The sequence below is a fragment of the Ammodytes marinus genome (assembly GCF_949987685.1).
Source record: "Ammodytes marinus genome assembly, chromosome: 1".
Lineage (NCBI taxonomy): Eukaryota > Metazoa > Chordata > Actinopteri > Uranoscopiformes > Ammodytidae > Ammodytes > Ammodytes marinus.
The window spans coordinates 9,471,583-9,485,631 of record NC_137230.1 but is presented as its reverse complement, the minus strand read 5'-3'; the positions used below and the strand labels follow the sequence as shown (position 1 = coordinate 9,485,631).

General features: G+C 43.0%; 1 protein-coding gene across 1 annotated transcript in view; it reads right to left on the bottom strand.

The window, feature by feature from the left end:
- Window positions 1–14,049, bottom strand: part of LOC307250865 (A-kinase anchoring protein 13) — a 118,161-nt gene that overhangs the window by 87,000 nt on the left and 17,112 nt on the right. Inside the window, exon 2 of the mRNA XM_080028127.1 lies at window positions 10,616–10,659. Within this exon, the coding sequence (XP_079884253.1) occupies window positions 10,616–10,648 (33 nt within the window). The 5' untranslated portion in view covers window positions 10,649–10,659. The remainder of the gene's footprint in view (window positions 1–10,615; window positions 10,660–14,049) is intronic.

Below are 14,049 nucleotides of genomic sequence, written 5' to 3'. Positions count from 1 at the left end.
CCGCTCAGCTTGGAGGGAGGTTTTCCGTGAGTAAACTATTTGTGTCAAGTTCGCTCCGAAACAGAGTGGGAGAGTTCATATTTTTTGTTGAACGTTATGCCAAGCCATTCTGCTTTATATGCCAGGTGTCATTTGCGCATTTCAAGGCTTCAAATCGTAAGCGCCACTTCAGCTCACTCCATGCTAAAAGTAAGTCCCACAAAGCAACATGCATAGTAAGAGAAAAACGCTATTTTAAATTGTTATATTTTTGTTTGTGGACTTGGTTGAACTGAGAGTTTGTGTGTGAGGCAGTGCACACAATGTTCATTGTTGAAAATGACTGCCCTGTCGTCTATAGTCCAGTCCTGTCATTATCACAGGGGCGGCCTTAACGATCTGGGGGCCCGTTTCAAGTCCTAGTGTGGGGCCCCCTGTTTTATTTTATTTATTTATTTATTTATTTTAATAAATAATGCTTGTGCATGCATGTGCAAGCTCCCCGCGAAAATAAAAACGCCCCCCCCCCCCCCTGAAATCTTACTGGCCACCCCAGTGCCCCCCCCCCAGTTCAAATGTTATTTTTTATTTTAATTTTATTTTTTTAATTACATTTTTTTCCTGATATGTATCCTAGTTCAGAGATGATATGTATTTTTTTTTTCTTAACTTTTTTTGATAGGTAGTTGCCAAGTTCATCACACAAACACTCCAATCCACTGATATGAGATCAGTTTGCAATTTTCAATTACTAAATTAATGGTAGGACTGTGGCCACTAGAACTGGTCTCTGGTCAGCAAAGGTCTTGAAAACAGCATAAGTGTGCTTGTGACATGCGTGCCACCCATGCATGTGTATGGGCACGTGTCCCAGCAGATTTTTGAAATCTGAATAAAAAAATTAAAGTTTGTAGTTAGCGAGTGTAACATGTTCTTAGCAAGGGCAGACTTTCATAAATAAAGGTTTATTTTTTTAGCAAGATATTTGGTCAAAAGCTAGTGGTCATCCGTCCCTCTGTCCAGTTGTTAGGCATCTGGCTGCTAGCAAGTTATGTTGTCTTGCTAATTTTACTATTCATCTGAGCTGAAATAAATATTGACTTTTTCCTTTATTATCTTCGCGAGAATGCACCAGAATGCTTAGATTACATGTTAAAAACACAAAAAAATCTTCTGGGGGGGAATGCCCCCAGACCCCCCTTCAGGGGTTTAGTTTTCTGACAAACATTACAATGGATACTAACATGATTTGGGCATTTGGGATTATAAATCATCTTTGAATTGGTTGTACAGCATATCACATGCTATTCATTCAGGGGTGCGATGGCCACCCCACTCTAACTCTGTGGCCCACCTTGGCCACCCCCAGTCAAAATTTCCTGGAATCGCCACTGTGTGTACCCGTGTGTACGATGTGGCTCTTTGCAGTAACACAGTAAAAAATGTGGCTCTTTGTCTCTGACTGGTTGGCCACCCCTGGTGTAGAGTGTGCCAGGGAGGGACCATAGGGGAGGGACCAAAGAGAACAAGTGGAGCGGTTGAGGTATTTGGATTCGAATCTCTATCCCAACTGCCATTTTCTCCCCAAATCCTCCACCCCAGCTTTAAGTGTCTGACTGTAAATCACAGATAAGGTTGTCTGGGTGGTTAATGTGTGCGCCACTTATGTCTTATAGAGACACACACCCACACACACACACACACACCCACCCATCCACCCACCCACACACAGACACAAACACAAACACACACACACACACACACACACACACTCAATCACACACGTGCCTCTGACTTTTCTCATTTCCTGTCTACCTTCCTCACCTGCCAATGACTGGGGGATCAGTACATTCAGTGAGACACTCATCCAGAAATGTCTCCGTCTCACACACATGACACCTAATATACAGTGGCTTGAAAAAGTATTGATCCCCCTTGAACTTTTACACATTTTGTCATGTTGAAACCACACACGTACATTTATTTTATTAGATTCATGTGATGGACCAACACACAGTGGCACATAATTGTGACGTGGAATGAAAATGAAATATGATTTACAATTTTTTTATAAATAAAAAACTGAAAAGTGTGGAGTGCAAAAGTATTCAGCCCCCCTGAGTCAATACGTTTTAGAACCACCTATCGTTGCAATTACAGCTCCAAGTCTATTGGGGTATGTCTCTACCAGCTTTGTACATCTACAGACTGACATTTTTGCCCATTCTTCTTTGCAAAATAGCTCAAGCTTCAGATTCAGCATCAGATTGGATGGAAAGTGTCTGTGAACAGCAATTTTCAATTCTTGCATTTAGGTCTGGACTTTGACTGGGCCATTCTAAGACATGACTATGCTTTGATCTATAAACCATTCCATTGTAGATATGGCTGTATGTTTAGGGTAGTAGTAGGGATGGGCATTTTAAGAAATTTCATTTTTTAACCTTTTATTTATACAGGTATATCCCATTGAGACCGGAGACTCTTTTGCAAGGGAGACCTGTTTTCCTTTCCCACGTTACCATTCACACACACATTCACACACCGATAGCAGGCTAACTATCGACATTCACACGAGGCAAGGTGGGTGAAGTGTCTTGCCCAAGGACACAACAACCATGACACAGGTGGCAGGGCAGGGATCGAACCTCCAACCCTTTGATCATCGGCCGACCCGCTCTACCAACTGAGCCACAAGCCTCTTTTACACAGCCAGTGAAAGCCGGGAATATGCCGGAATTTCGGCCCAAGCCCTGCTGTATAAATGCGACCGTTGCGGAACGGGGGAAGAAAGGTGCGAGAAATTGTTCCGGGAATTTTACTACCTCGGGGGGTAGTAAGATTGCCGACACAATCAGTTCCGCCTCTCTGTATAAATGCGGCCAGCTTGTTGATGCGGAACAGGGGGGTGTTTGACGTTCCATAGCCTACGTTCTAAACATGCGACCATGTTAGCAGTTGAAGGACGTGTGTTTAACATTAACCACGGCGGCCTGATGTCCAGTAAAAATCACCAAATAAAAGGAACGGCGTATAATCTAGTTGATCATAAAGTCCGCTGCTCAATCCAAACCCCCACGCTTCATTTTGCAGAGTTTATGAGTCTATTTCTGCACGGGGGAAGTTGTACAATGAAATAGGAAAGCTAGGCCAGGCTAGGCTAAGCTAGGCTACGCTAGGCTGCTACCGGATCGCCGCCGCCATTATTATCCTAAATCTGAGCGTATATCAACACTTTATTTCTGTCTACAGTAACGTGACTTCACACACTGGCCCTCATTTATCAAACTTGCGTGGAAACTGGTGCAGATTCTGGCGCAAATACCTCCCTACGCCAGGTATCGCGTGGGATTTATCAAACAGTCGTATCTCGCCAATCTCGGCGTACGCCACGCCATTATTGATAAATGCAGCGGCTGAAAACAATCGTACCACGCCCCTATATTTTCTCAGTTTAGAGGCCTCGCCCAGAGGTTTTGCGACATGGATGTGCGCTTTACGGTACAAAAGAGGAACTTATCTGAAGTAGAAATTGACAGAATAACAGCGAAAGTAGAAAAATAAAGAGTTTCATTTCGGAGCATTACAAGCGGCATCAAAGAACGACAGAAGACAGCAGTTAGGAAGGAAATAACTGCTGCGGTCAACAGCGTTGGTGTTGACAACAAACGATCTCCAGCTGAGGATTTTGCATTTTAGGTTTACATATGGCTATTGCTCAAATGCTATAAAACAGCATATACAATTATATGTCGCCATTTCTTTACATAGATGAAGAAAAAGTGGTCTGACTCAAAAATCGCCACTAAAAAAAGCGTGTTGCTGTTCTTAACTGTTCTGCAACCAACTGAGGGTGCGGGCATAATATAAGTGGTAGAGGAGAAACAGACGCACCAACTGTCCGATAATGGTCCCCATAATATAAATACAGGTCTGCAGAGATTTGAATGATTAGAATGTATTGGCCCTTTTAGATAGCACTACTCAAAAGGGTTGTAAAAACTAAAAATAACACATTTTGCGTTTTACTGTATGACAGCACGAGTGGTCAGCCCGGCCGTCAGCTGCACAAGCCGACCCGGCAACGATCAGCTGTGAGAGCGCCCACTGTCCTGCTCCACCAGCAGATCGGAAAAACGTGCCGGTTAACGGTGGAAATAAATCTCTCGCTTAAGCGATCAATGACACATTAAAAGAGGAACTAACATCTACAAAGTGCGTAAAATAAAAAAAAATGTTAAGCTGAATGTCGCGCCGTATATATTTTTTATCATAAAGAGCAGTGTAGGCCTACTACATATTTAATACTGTGGCTAACATTTTGAATGAATGCAGCCCCCGTGCCTCAGTGTCCCCCCAGCTGCTCCAGACGGAGACAACTGCCCTTACGTAGTCCCATGCAGCGCTCCTAAGTGGCCGGTGTGTGCACTATTGAATCAGTGCTCCTACTCAGTTGCACACCATAAGCTGCACATTTTTAAGTGATTAATATCTTTATTTCGGTCTGAGCAAACACTGCATTTGTATTATCTTCTAATAATTGTCCAACAAAGTCATCGGCTACCCGGCACAGCCTGCACTGCGAGTCCATGCTGTTTACAAACTTGCGTACACGAGCTGAGAGCTGGCGTGGGATTTGAGCGTATCCTACGCTCACGTCCATATTGATAAATGCCGATGTTTGCGTGGAAATGTACGTACACCCAAATTTCTGGTCTACGCAAGATTGATAAATGAGGGCCACTGTGTGTATGTGTATGTCTGAATGGCAGAGCACTGCCCCCAAAGAGACTCGCTCACAGCCAACCTGTCACACAAACACACAGACACACAGACAGTTAGTTGACGCAGTGAGCCGAGTGATTTTGTCAGTTTGGTTGTTAACTGTCCCAGAGACGTTGGACTCAGCGCGTAGCGAGATCGCCGCCGCTATTATTATCCTAAATCTGAGCGTATATCCACACTATATTTCTGTCTACAGCAGGGGTGTCCAAACTTTTTTCACTGAGGGCCACATACAGAAAAATCTACGAAGGGCCGGGCCACTTTGCAAAAATAACACATTTATCAGGACATGTAGCTGTTCTGATGTTTAGTTTCATAGTGTCTTTGTAAATTGTAATCCTTCTTCATGGCAACACTTTCCTTGCACATTAAACAGACACATTTCCCCTCTTGTTTATATGCCAATGATACACCCAGTGTTTTCTGCCTTTGCGTCCAATGTCCAGCAGGGTGAAAATAGTATCCAGCCGAGGTCCCGACCCTCCTAGGGGGGTCCGGGGGTATGCCCCCCCGGGAGATTTTTTAAAGTTTTTAAAGTGAAATGCATGAATCTGGTGCACTTTGAGAGGGAAATTAAGAGGCTAAATCTGAAGAATTTTGTATGAAAAAAAATGGAGACACTGTGTCAGATGAATTAGAAGCTATTGGAGAAGGACACATAGATTTTCCATATTAATATTAATTTAAAATAAAATATTATGCAGGGTCCTCTGGGATGGGCTTGTTGCTCTTTTTCTTTTATGGGACATATTTCTCTGTAATATAATGAGTGCATTTAAATTATTTAAAAATTAAAAGCACCATATTACATTATATTTTTAAAATGTGCCACGGGCCAATCAATCAGTGTTTGACACCCCTGCACTAGTGGGTTACTAAGAATGCAATTTTTTTTTAAAGGGCCATATTACATTATATTTTTAAAATCGGCCGCGGGCCAATAAAAAGCGGGCCGTGGGCCGCAGTTGGCCCGCGGGCCGTAGTTTGGACACCCCTGGTCTACAGTAACGTGACTTCACACACTGTGTGTATGTGTATGACAGAGCACTGCTCTCAAAGAGACTCGCTCACAGCCAACACAGACACACACACAAACACACACACACACACACACACACACACAAGTGACGCAGTGAGCGGAGTGATGTTGTCCCAGAGATGTTGGACTCAGTGCGTAGCGAGATCAACCGGCACATCACGGGGACAGTAAAATACGGCCCTCTTAGTGCAAGCCCCAGCACTCCTGCTCTCTGTTGTTGTTGTAAAGCAGCTGACCGGCGCGGTGCTAAATGTTTAAGTCACACCGGCGTTGCTTGGTTCTGTGTAAATAACACCTAACAAAGCAGAGCCGGCAAATTGCCACTCTTTTGTTCCGTCAGTATGCCGCAATCTCTGTGTAAAAGGGGCTACAGTCGCCCCTAAATTGATCGATCGGAAAAATTAACGATCAATTATCGATTAATCGTTATCTTTTTACATATTAAAAAATGCCAACAGAACATCCAAAATACAGCGTTTTTACCATAGACTGTATGAGGCTTTTACTCAATTGCATCTTTATTCCAAGATCTTCTAGGCAAACAACAATCTATTAAGACAAGGCAACTTTTTAAAATAAAATAATAATACAATGTGGCGCTGGTTAAAGCCCGAGGCCATGAGCCAACAATGAGCCAATGCTACGATACCTTTAAAGTTTAAACACATATGCGCCTCCTAAGATGCTGCGAAAGACTGCATAAGGGCACGGCACGTTTCTCTGAGTGGTAAAGGACCTAACGTTACTTCATCTAATAAACAAAATGTGCAAATTAGTTCCCTGATGAAGGCGAAGTAGGAAAGCATAGACGCTAAAGTTAGCCGCTAATGCTAGCGGCGCTAACGTAACACGTTAAACAGGGTCGGATGTAGGCTTCAATCTACAAGTGGTACATAATTCGGTTTGTTTAAGTGTTGTACTTATACAAGGTTTCACAATGCTTAATGAACTTAGTTATTTTCGGTTCTAAAGCTGTCCGATGCCAAACTTCGCCTTGACTTCTTCCTGTTTACGTTTTGACATCTATGGTAGCTCGCAGGCTGCTGCCTGAGCCTGTTCTGTTGTCTCCTACTACTAGTTAAGTATCTCCCCCTGCTGGTAGGATGTTGCTACCCATACAGTCTTTGGTGCTGCCACATAGTGAAATTCATTGCTGTGCTGCCGGACTCACACTGCGCAACACAACGGCTATATGATCAATAACAATTTCACGTGATCGACAATATTCTTAACGATCAATGATCGATTAATTATGCCCATCCCTAGGTAGTAGTCCTCCTTGAAGGTGAACCTCCACCCAGTCTCGAGTCTTTTACAGACTCTAACAAGTTTTCTGCCCTGTATTTGGCTCCATTCATCTTCCTATCAACTCTGACCAGCTTCCCTGTCCCTGCTGACACCATCCCACGGTAGGGATGGTGTGTTCAGGGTGATGTGTAGTGTTAGTTTTCCGCCACACATTGCATTTTGCATTTAGGCCAAACACTTCAAAAGTTTGGTCTCATCTGAATATGCTGTGTCCCCCTAATGGTTTGTGGCAAGGGTTGGAAGGAGGTGATCTGGTCAGATGAGACCAAAATTTTAGTTTTTGGCCATAATGCAAAATGCAAAGTGACTGAGTGACAGTCACTTTGGGGCTTTACTCACAATTGAGTATAAGGGATCATGAGATTGACCGCTTGTTCGGGGGCACCAGGTGCAGAAAGCTGAGCTATACGATAAAACAGTGATGACAACCAGGAATAAGAGCCACAAAGCAAAGCTTTCAGCTCATAAGTTGACCCTCGCCTCTAGGAGCAAGCTTTGGGTAGTGATAAAGAATAAGACGAGAGATTTAAAGCTTCTGAGATAACATTCTGCATGACATAGTAGTGTAGCAATCTGAGAGGACCGCAGCAACAAGCCACAACTCCTGCACCTGAGCCACCTCATCTGGCCCCACTAGTAAGCAGACCACCCAGATGTCTAAAGGCATCCCCACCAGGACTGACTGGAACACCATTTTCAACAATTCAGTTTTTGATGGTGTTTTTTTTGTTGCGTACTAAAAGCAAAAGAACCGGCTGTCAGCCAGGAAAACTGGTTCTAGAACGGCACCAACTCTTTGCTGGTATAGAACTCAAATGGGCCTTCGGTAGCCTTTCCTGCTCGGCATGGATTAGAACAGTGCCCTCGCGTGCATACTCAATCAAAAATGAGTTTTTGCCTTAGAAAGATGACTTCTCATTGCTGTTTTGATCATGCTGAAGCACCATTCTGTATTCATTGGTATGTGCACACTTGTTGTCACCAACCCGACCGTGCGTAAGTTAGTAAAAATTACCCCGGTAGCCCACATGATTTAATCAGTCAAAACAACGGACGGGCTTGAGATGTTTCCGTCAATCTTGAAAATATTGGATCAATGATACTAGACAAAAAAACAGTTTTCAAGATCAAAACTTTTCAGCTCAACATTATCAAGAACAATCAAGCAGCCAATAGGTCACGCAGGCTCTATGCACAAGGCCCCAAGCTCTTTGCTGTAATCACTTGTCTATATTGATTTGGACAAATGGCCCATGTCCAGGTAAACTAGGCCACCATTTGTTATTTTCTGTTCACTTATTTATTTAAATGGCAAGTACCACTTGATGTTCTTTTTGGTGCGAAAGGGAAGAAAATCACATGAATGGGTGGAGACTGACATTTTCATGGCTGGGGTTTTATCGTGAACAGCATAATATACATGATCTAAAAAACTATAATAAAAATATTGATAGATGTGTTATGATGAATCTTTTGGTGTTGTCATATCAGTTTGTTCAATTCATGATAAACAGTGGTGGGAAGTACATTTACTCAAGTACATTATATTTGTGCTTTACATGATCATTTAAATGTTATGTATAATTATACTCCACTCTACTGCATTTATTTTGACAGATTGAATTAGTTAAAGCTACTCTTCAAAGTCAGATCAATACAAAGTATTGACAACATAGTATAATGGAGGACAGGACTGCAAAACAGTTTGAATTAGACAATTAAAATTAGAGCCTTCTTTAGCAGCTGCATCATTAAAGAGCATTAATGCATTTAGACAATAATATTTATTATCTAGTAATACACTCTCTGAAATGGGCCATCCTGCTTAATGTTTACTTTTACTTTTGATACGTAAGTGTACTTGAATGCAAACACTTCTGTACTTTTGATCAAGTAATATTGGATTGTAACAGAGTATTTGTGGAAATGGACTACTTCCACCAACAAATATGGGTGTCCGCAACATCACCACTCTATCAAACATCACCACTAAATACTGTACATGCCAAACATGCAAATTTGGAAGAACAGTGCACACACTGTCAAAAATGTTGGCCAACCAGCTTACAATTACAAGCCACTTGCTTGATTTGCATGCAGGATGTGTTCTCTGCGTTCTCCTCTATTTGGCCTCTCACACCCACACTGTTGTTTTCATTTATCCCAGTTAATTAAACATGTCCTCAGAGCGAAGTCAGGGCGGAGCTATGCCAGGAATTACATGAGGTCATCCAACTCCACACACAGGACTTATAAGAATGATGAAGATGTAAGTTGCCCCACCCCAGCAGGTGTGTCAAAGGAACCTCAAGGCACACACTTAGGGGCCACTCACACTAGGGCCGCGGCCCCGTGCCAAAGCTCATTAGCATACTAAAGTCTAGAACGTTTGGCTAGTGTGACCACGCCATCCGTATTCCAGCACGGAACAGCCCCTTGGCCACGGCACACCTGGGAGAGGTGTGCCGTGGCCAAAGTACAGATGCTAATGAGATGACACGCGCACAAGCAAGCGCACAGGCGGCGTTCCTGACGTGAATTTATTAAGGATGCATTGTCCGTTAACGTCCGCTGCCTTACTAGTCGGCACCAGAATTGCCCACCACTTGGACTTGTAGCTATAATGTGTGAGAATTAACGTGTGTGTAAGCCTAGGTGTGGGCTAATAAAAGAGGGAGAGAGCTAATTAGGTCGGCTCAGAAAGCACAGCAAAAAGGTTTTCGTGTTTACTCACGTTCGTCAGATGATTTTTTTTCTTTTTCCTCCCGTCAGCTGTCATAACTGCATTTACGCATGGCGGTGGAGACGCACCCAAAACAACACACCGCGGCCCGGTGATAAGGAAACAGTAGCCTACACTAAGGTTTAACAAGAAACTTTATAAAGACACTTAAAAAAACGATCTCTGCCCATACAAAAAGTTCTGACTTGGATTTGATGGAGCGATCGATGTGTACAAAACCATCCGGATACATATGGTCTGATGACGGGCCGTTATATTAATAATAAACAGCGTGCTGCACAAATATGAGACTGTCCACCGCGACCTATTACGTCAAGACTACATTTAAAAAAAAACAATAGCTTAAGGATTCTCGTTGCTCTAATGTGGAAGTGGAATATTTGATGCAAATTTGGCCGGATGAAAATATTCACAAACAGTCGTATAGCCTACAAGTAGACTAAGCTCCAAATCCTAAACGTGCACAGTGACGTAGGCAAGGTGCAAGTGTGCCCAGGCCACGAGCAGTGTGAGCACGGGCCTGCGGGGGGAGTGGGGAGGGGGGGGAATCGTGCTGAATCGTGCTGAGCACGGAACAGGCAAACGGCACTAGTGTGAGTGCGCCCTTACTGTACACAGTCCTGAGAAGATGTCTAATGAAGCAAAAAGTGAAAACGGCTGCATGGGTGGCTTAAATGAAGGAGAGGTAACAGACAACCTGTTTGCACTGGAGAATGAGAGAAGCTTAGAATACAAGGTATAAGATGAATAGTGATACTTACATATAATGGAGCTTGCTGTGGAATGAGTTTCATGTCCCCAAACACTGTAAAGAAAAGAACAAATCAGAGGTCTTAGATTTGCGCTGTTAGATTGTGATATGAAACATGATAATAAACATATCAGAATGTAATTAAGTTGACAATGTTTTAGCTTCATATTATCAGCAGCAGATATTGAGCAACATTGGCATTCATTTATAGCCTGAGCGTTGCACCTCAGCACGTACAGTATCTCTATTTGCGTGTCCACTGTCAAAAGTTGGATAGGGTACCAAAATAAGCGAACCATGCCACACTTATTTCTGTCACCCTTTCGTTGGTAGACAGATACCGACTCTGATTACATATTAACTTAAGAAAAACGTCTAAAATATCAGTTTTACGCTTCACTCTGTGACAAGCTCTACCGTGTTTTGATGGAACAATCAGACTTTTGTTTGTTGTTTCTTTGTTAATTTCACAAAATGCATATCAAACAGTTCCCGCAGCATCCAAACATTTCTACTGACGAGGTGACAGTTGAGCTTAACCCTGGCAGTAGTAACAACAATCTGTAGGTGCTATAGCACCTTAGAACAGAACAGTCAAACACTGAATCACACATGGTAACACACACACACACACACACACACACACACACACACACACACACACACACACACACACACACACACACACACACACACACACACACACACACACACACACACACACACACACACACACACACACACACACACACACACACACACACACACACACACACACACACACACACACACACACACACACACACACACACACACACACCATCCAACTAAAGCTGCCAACTCTATAGTGCCTGTTTGTTCAAAGACGGCCACAGCAATGATGATAAACGTTGCGGGAGCTCCTGCCTCCAATGATCACACATTAGTTACACCCGCACCAAGGCACACTACTTTGCCTCTTCTGCATGGTTTAATGGTGGGAAGATCAGCTAGCAGGATTTACCGGCTCATGTTCATGTTTGATTCCTTACTCCAAGTCTTGGACGTAGGCCTCAAAGCTGTTTTCTGGGCACAAGGTCAGTAGCAGTGGGTGTGTAATTACACCCAAACAAACATATAGACTAGAGGACCAATGGATTGGAAACCTTTTTGTTGAACTTTCTTGAAGTCCTATTGGACTGCTTGCATTCATCAAAGAGTCAAAGGACTGGTGGGCTTTGAGTGCCTGTATTCTCCTAGGTTGTTTGCAGAGACAATTTTCTTTTGTTTGCTGTTCCTTGGCAGCAAAACAAGTCCTTACTTCTGGCCTCAGTGGTCAGCAGTGCATTAATCACATGAACCCCACAGCGAAGAGGGTGGCTACAAAAGGCCAGGACCTAATGAGTTCAACAGAAAACACCAAAAGAGTCAAACAAACAACAAACAAAGCGCTGAAGCACAGCAAGGCAAATTCAGTTCCCGAAGCCCAATCTAAACATTTTTCCTCTTTTCTGCTAAATAAATAGGTTCAAGCTAGAATAAGGAGGATCAGTTAAGGGGATAATCAGTAGCTCTAATAATACTCTGGAGTCTAATCCTCTTGCCTTAAGTGCACTGGACCAGGGACCAGCTTCTTCACAGCATGCATGACTTTGACAGATAACATTCTCACATAAGGGTCCCAACAGGCTCACTGGTTCTTTTAAATTTATCATCTGCTGGGGCAATCTTTTGGTTGTGGCCTTCAACAGCCAGACTGACATCCGTGTTGCCTGTTGCAGGAGTTGGGCATTTATAATCCATTCATACAACATCATATTGACCACTATATTGCCCAACCCGATGCACGGTAAGAAAACATTTGGAAGGAAGTGGATGCGTTGCTAGGTTCAGTTTGCCGTTGAGGACAGAGTTGATAACATTTAGGGGCACTTTACACGGTGAAAACGTGACAGTTTTCCAGTTTTTGGTTTAAAAAAAAACCCCCGTTCAGACACAATTTATCTGACATCTTCACCCATACACATGTTTTCAGAGGAAACGGGCCGAAATCGCTGTAGTAGCAGTGTAGCAGCCATGCCAAGCCAATAGTCAGCGGTGACACAGCCTAGTAGATAGCTCTTCCGGTACAATTTGATGCATAAAACCTTACTGTAACCGAAAATTAATGCCACTAACGTTCATAAAGCGGTTGGTGTAAGCTTGGGGTTACAAATATTGTAAAAGACAAGCTTTCTGTCCTCTTATTTCACCGCATTGAACTCGTGAAAACAGAAGACTTGCTGATAGTGAAGGGGCTTCGTGAGCTGTTAGGCGTACTTCAAAATAAAAGTCAACTCACGTGTGTCCAGTGAAATGCTATTAATGTTTAGCCAGTGAAATGCTTTTACTGTGAAGCCGTAGCCTTAATGCTCCTTTTGTTGAACAGTAGCCTAACTTAACCGCTGCACGCTGATAGTGTTTTTAATGTAGAGAGAGCCGTGTCCCTGGCATATAGAAGTGACACACGTTTATTTAGCTAGAAAAACAGGCAGAGCACAAATCTTTCCCCAGCCAAAGTGGCGGGTGGTCTCAATAACTTACTGCGGTAATCGCTTGGACTAAATTGGCGAGTGTTAGCCTATATTTTAGCCCTGCACGTCACTCTCCGCTGATCACAGTGATGGTGCCGTGGAGACACCGTTCATGTTGTCTTCTAACTTTATAACTCGCTATGTGTTGTGGGTATTTTGACAGCAAATGTTATAGACTACGCATGTGTGAGGGTGGAGCCGTGACGTCAGTGTTATCAGGGGAAATGGTTTTGGTGTTTACAGGAAACCAAAACCGTTAAGTTTTCCAAAAAATCCTCCCTGGGAGGTGATCTCAAAAACCTGCGGTTTCATGCCTGCGTTTGCTGTTTTCCTGTAAATAATATAGTGCAACCGCGGGAATTTTTTCGCGTTTGCACCGTTTCGTGTTGTCATGTAAAGTGCCCCTTATTCAACATAAGAAGGATGTGGTGCCCTTTATCAGCTCTAGCCTGCTTTACATTCTGCACACATTCACTCCTGGTAGCTTAGTCTGTCACTGTAATGGTCACTTCTTCACAGTTGTTAAAGCACCCCAAATCCACAAAATCCTTCAAATCTGGGGAGTTAGGTGCATGATAGTAAGCATTTAAAAGACGAATGAGACGTAAGTATTAATCCAAATAAAAAATATTGTCATTTAGGATTGATAAACATTAAGAAATTTGGTTTAGATGGGTCAGGCAATGCTCAGGTTCTTATTACACAATGTGTTTTTTGAATGAATCGAGGCAGTTTTCTGCCCGAACGTTCTATATAAACAATGACGGTTGCCATGGACACAGTTCGATATGGCCACACCCACACAGTCCTGTCACATGGTCTAGTAAAAAATAATTGTTTTAACTTAGTTTTATAATATTTATGAACATTTATTTTCAATCAGATTGTTGTA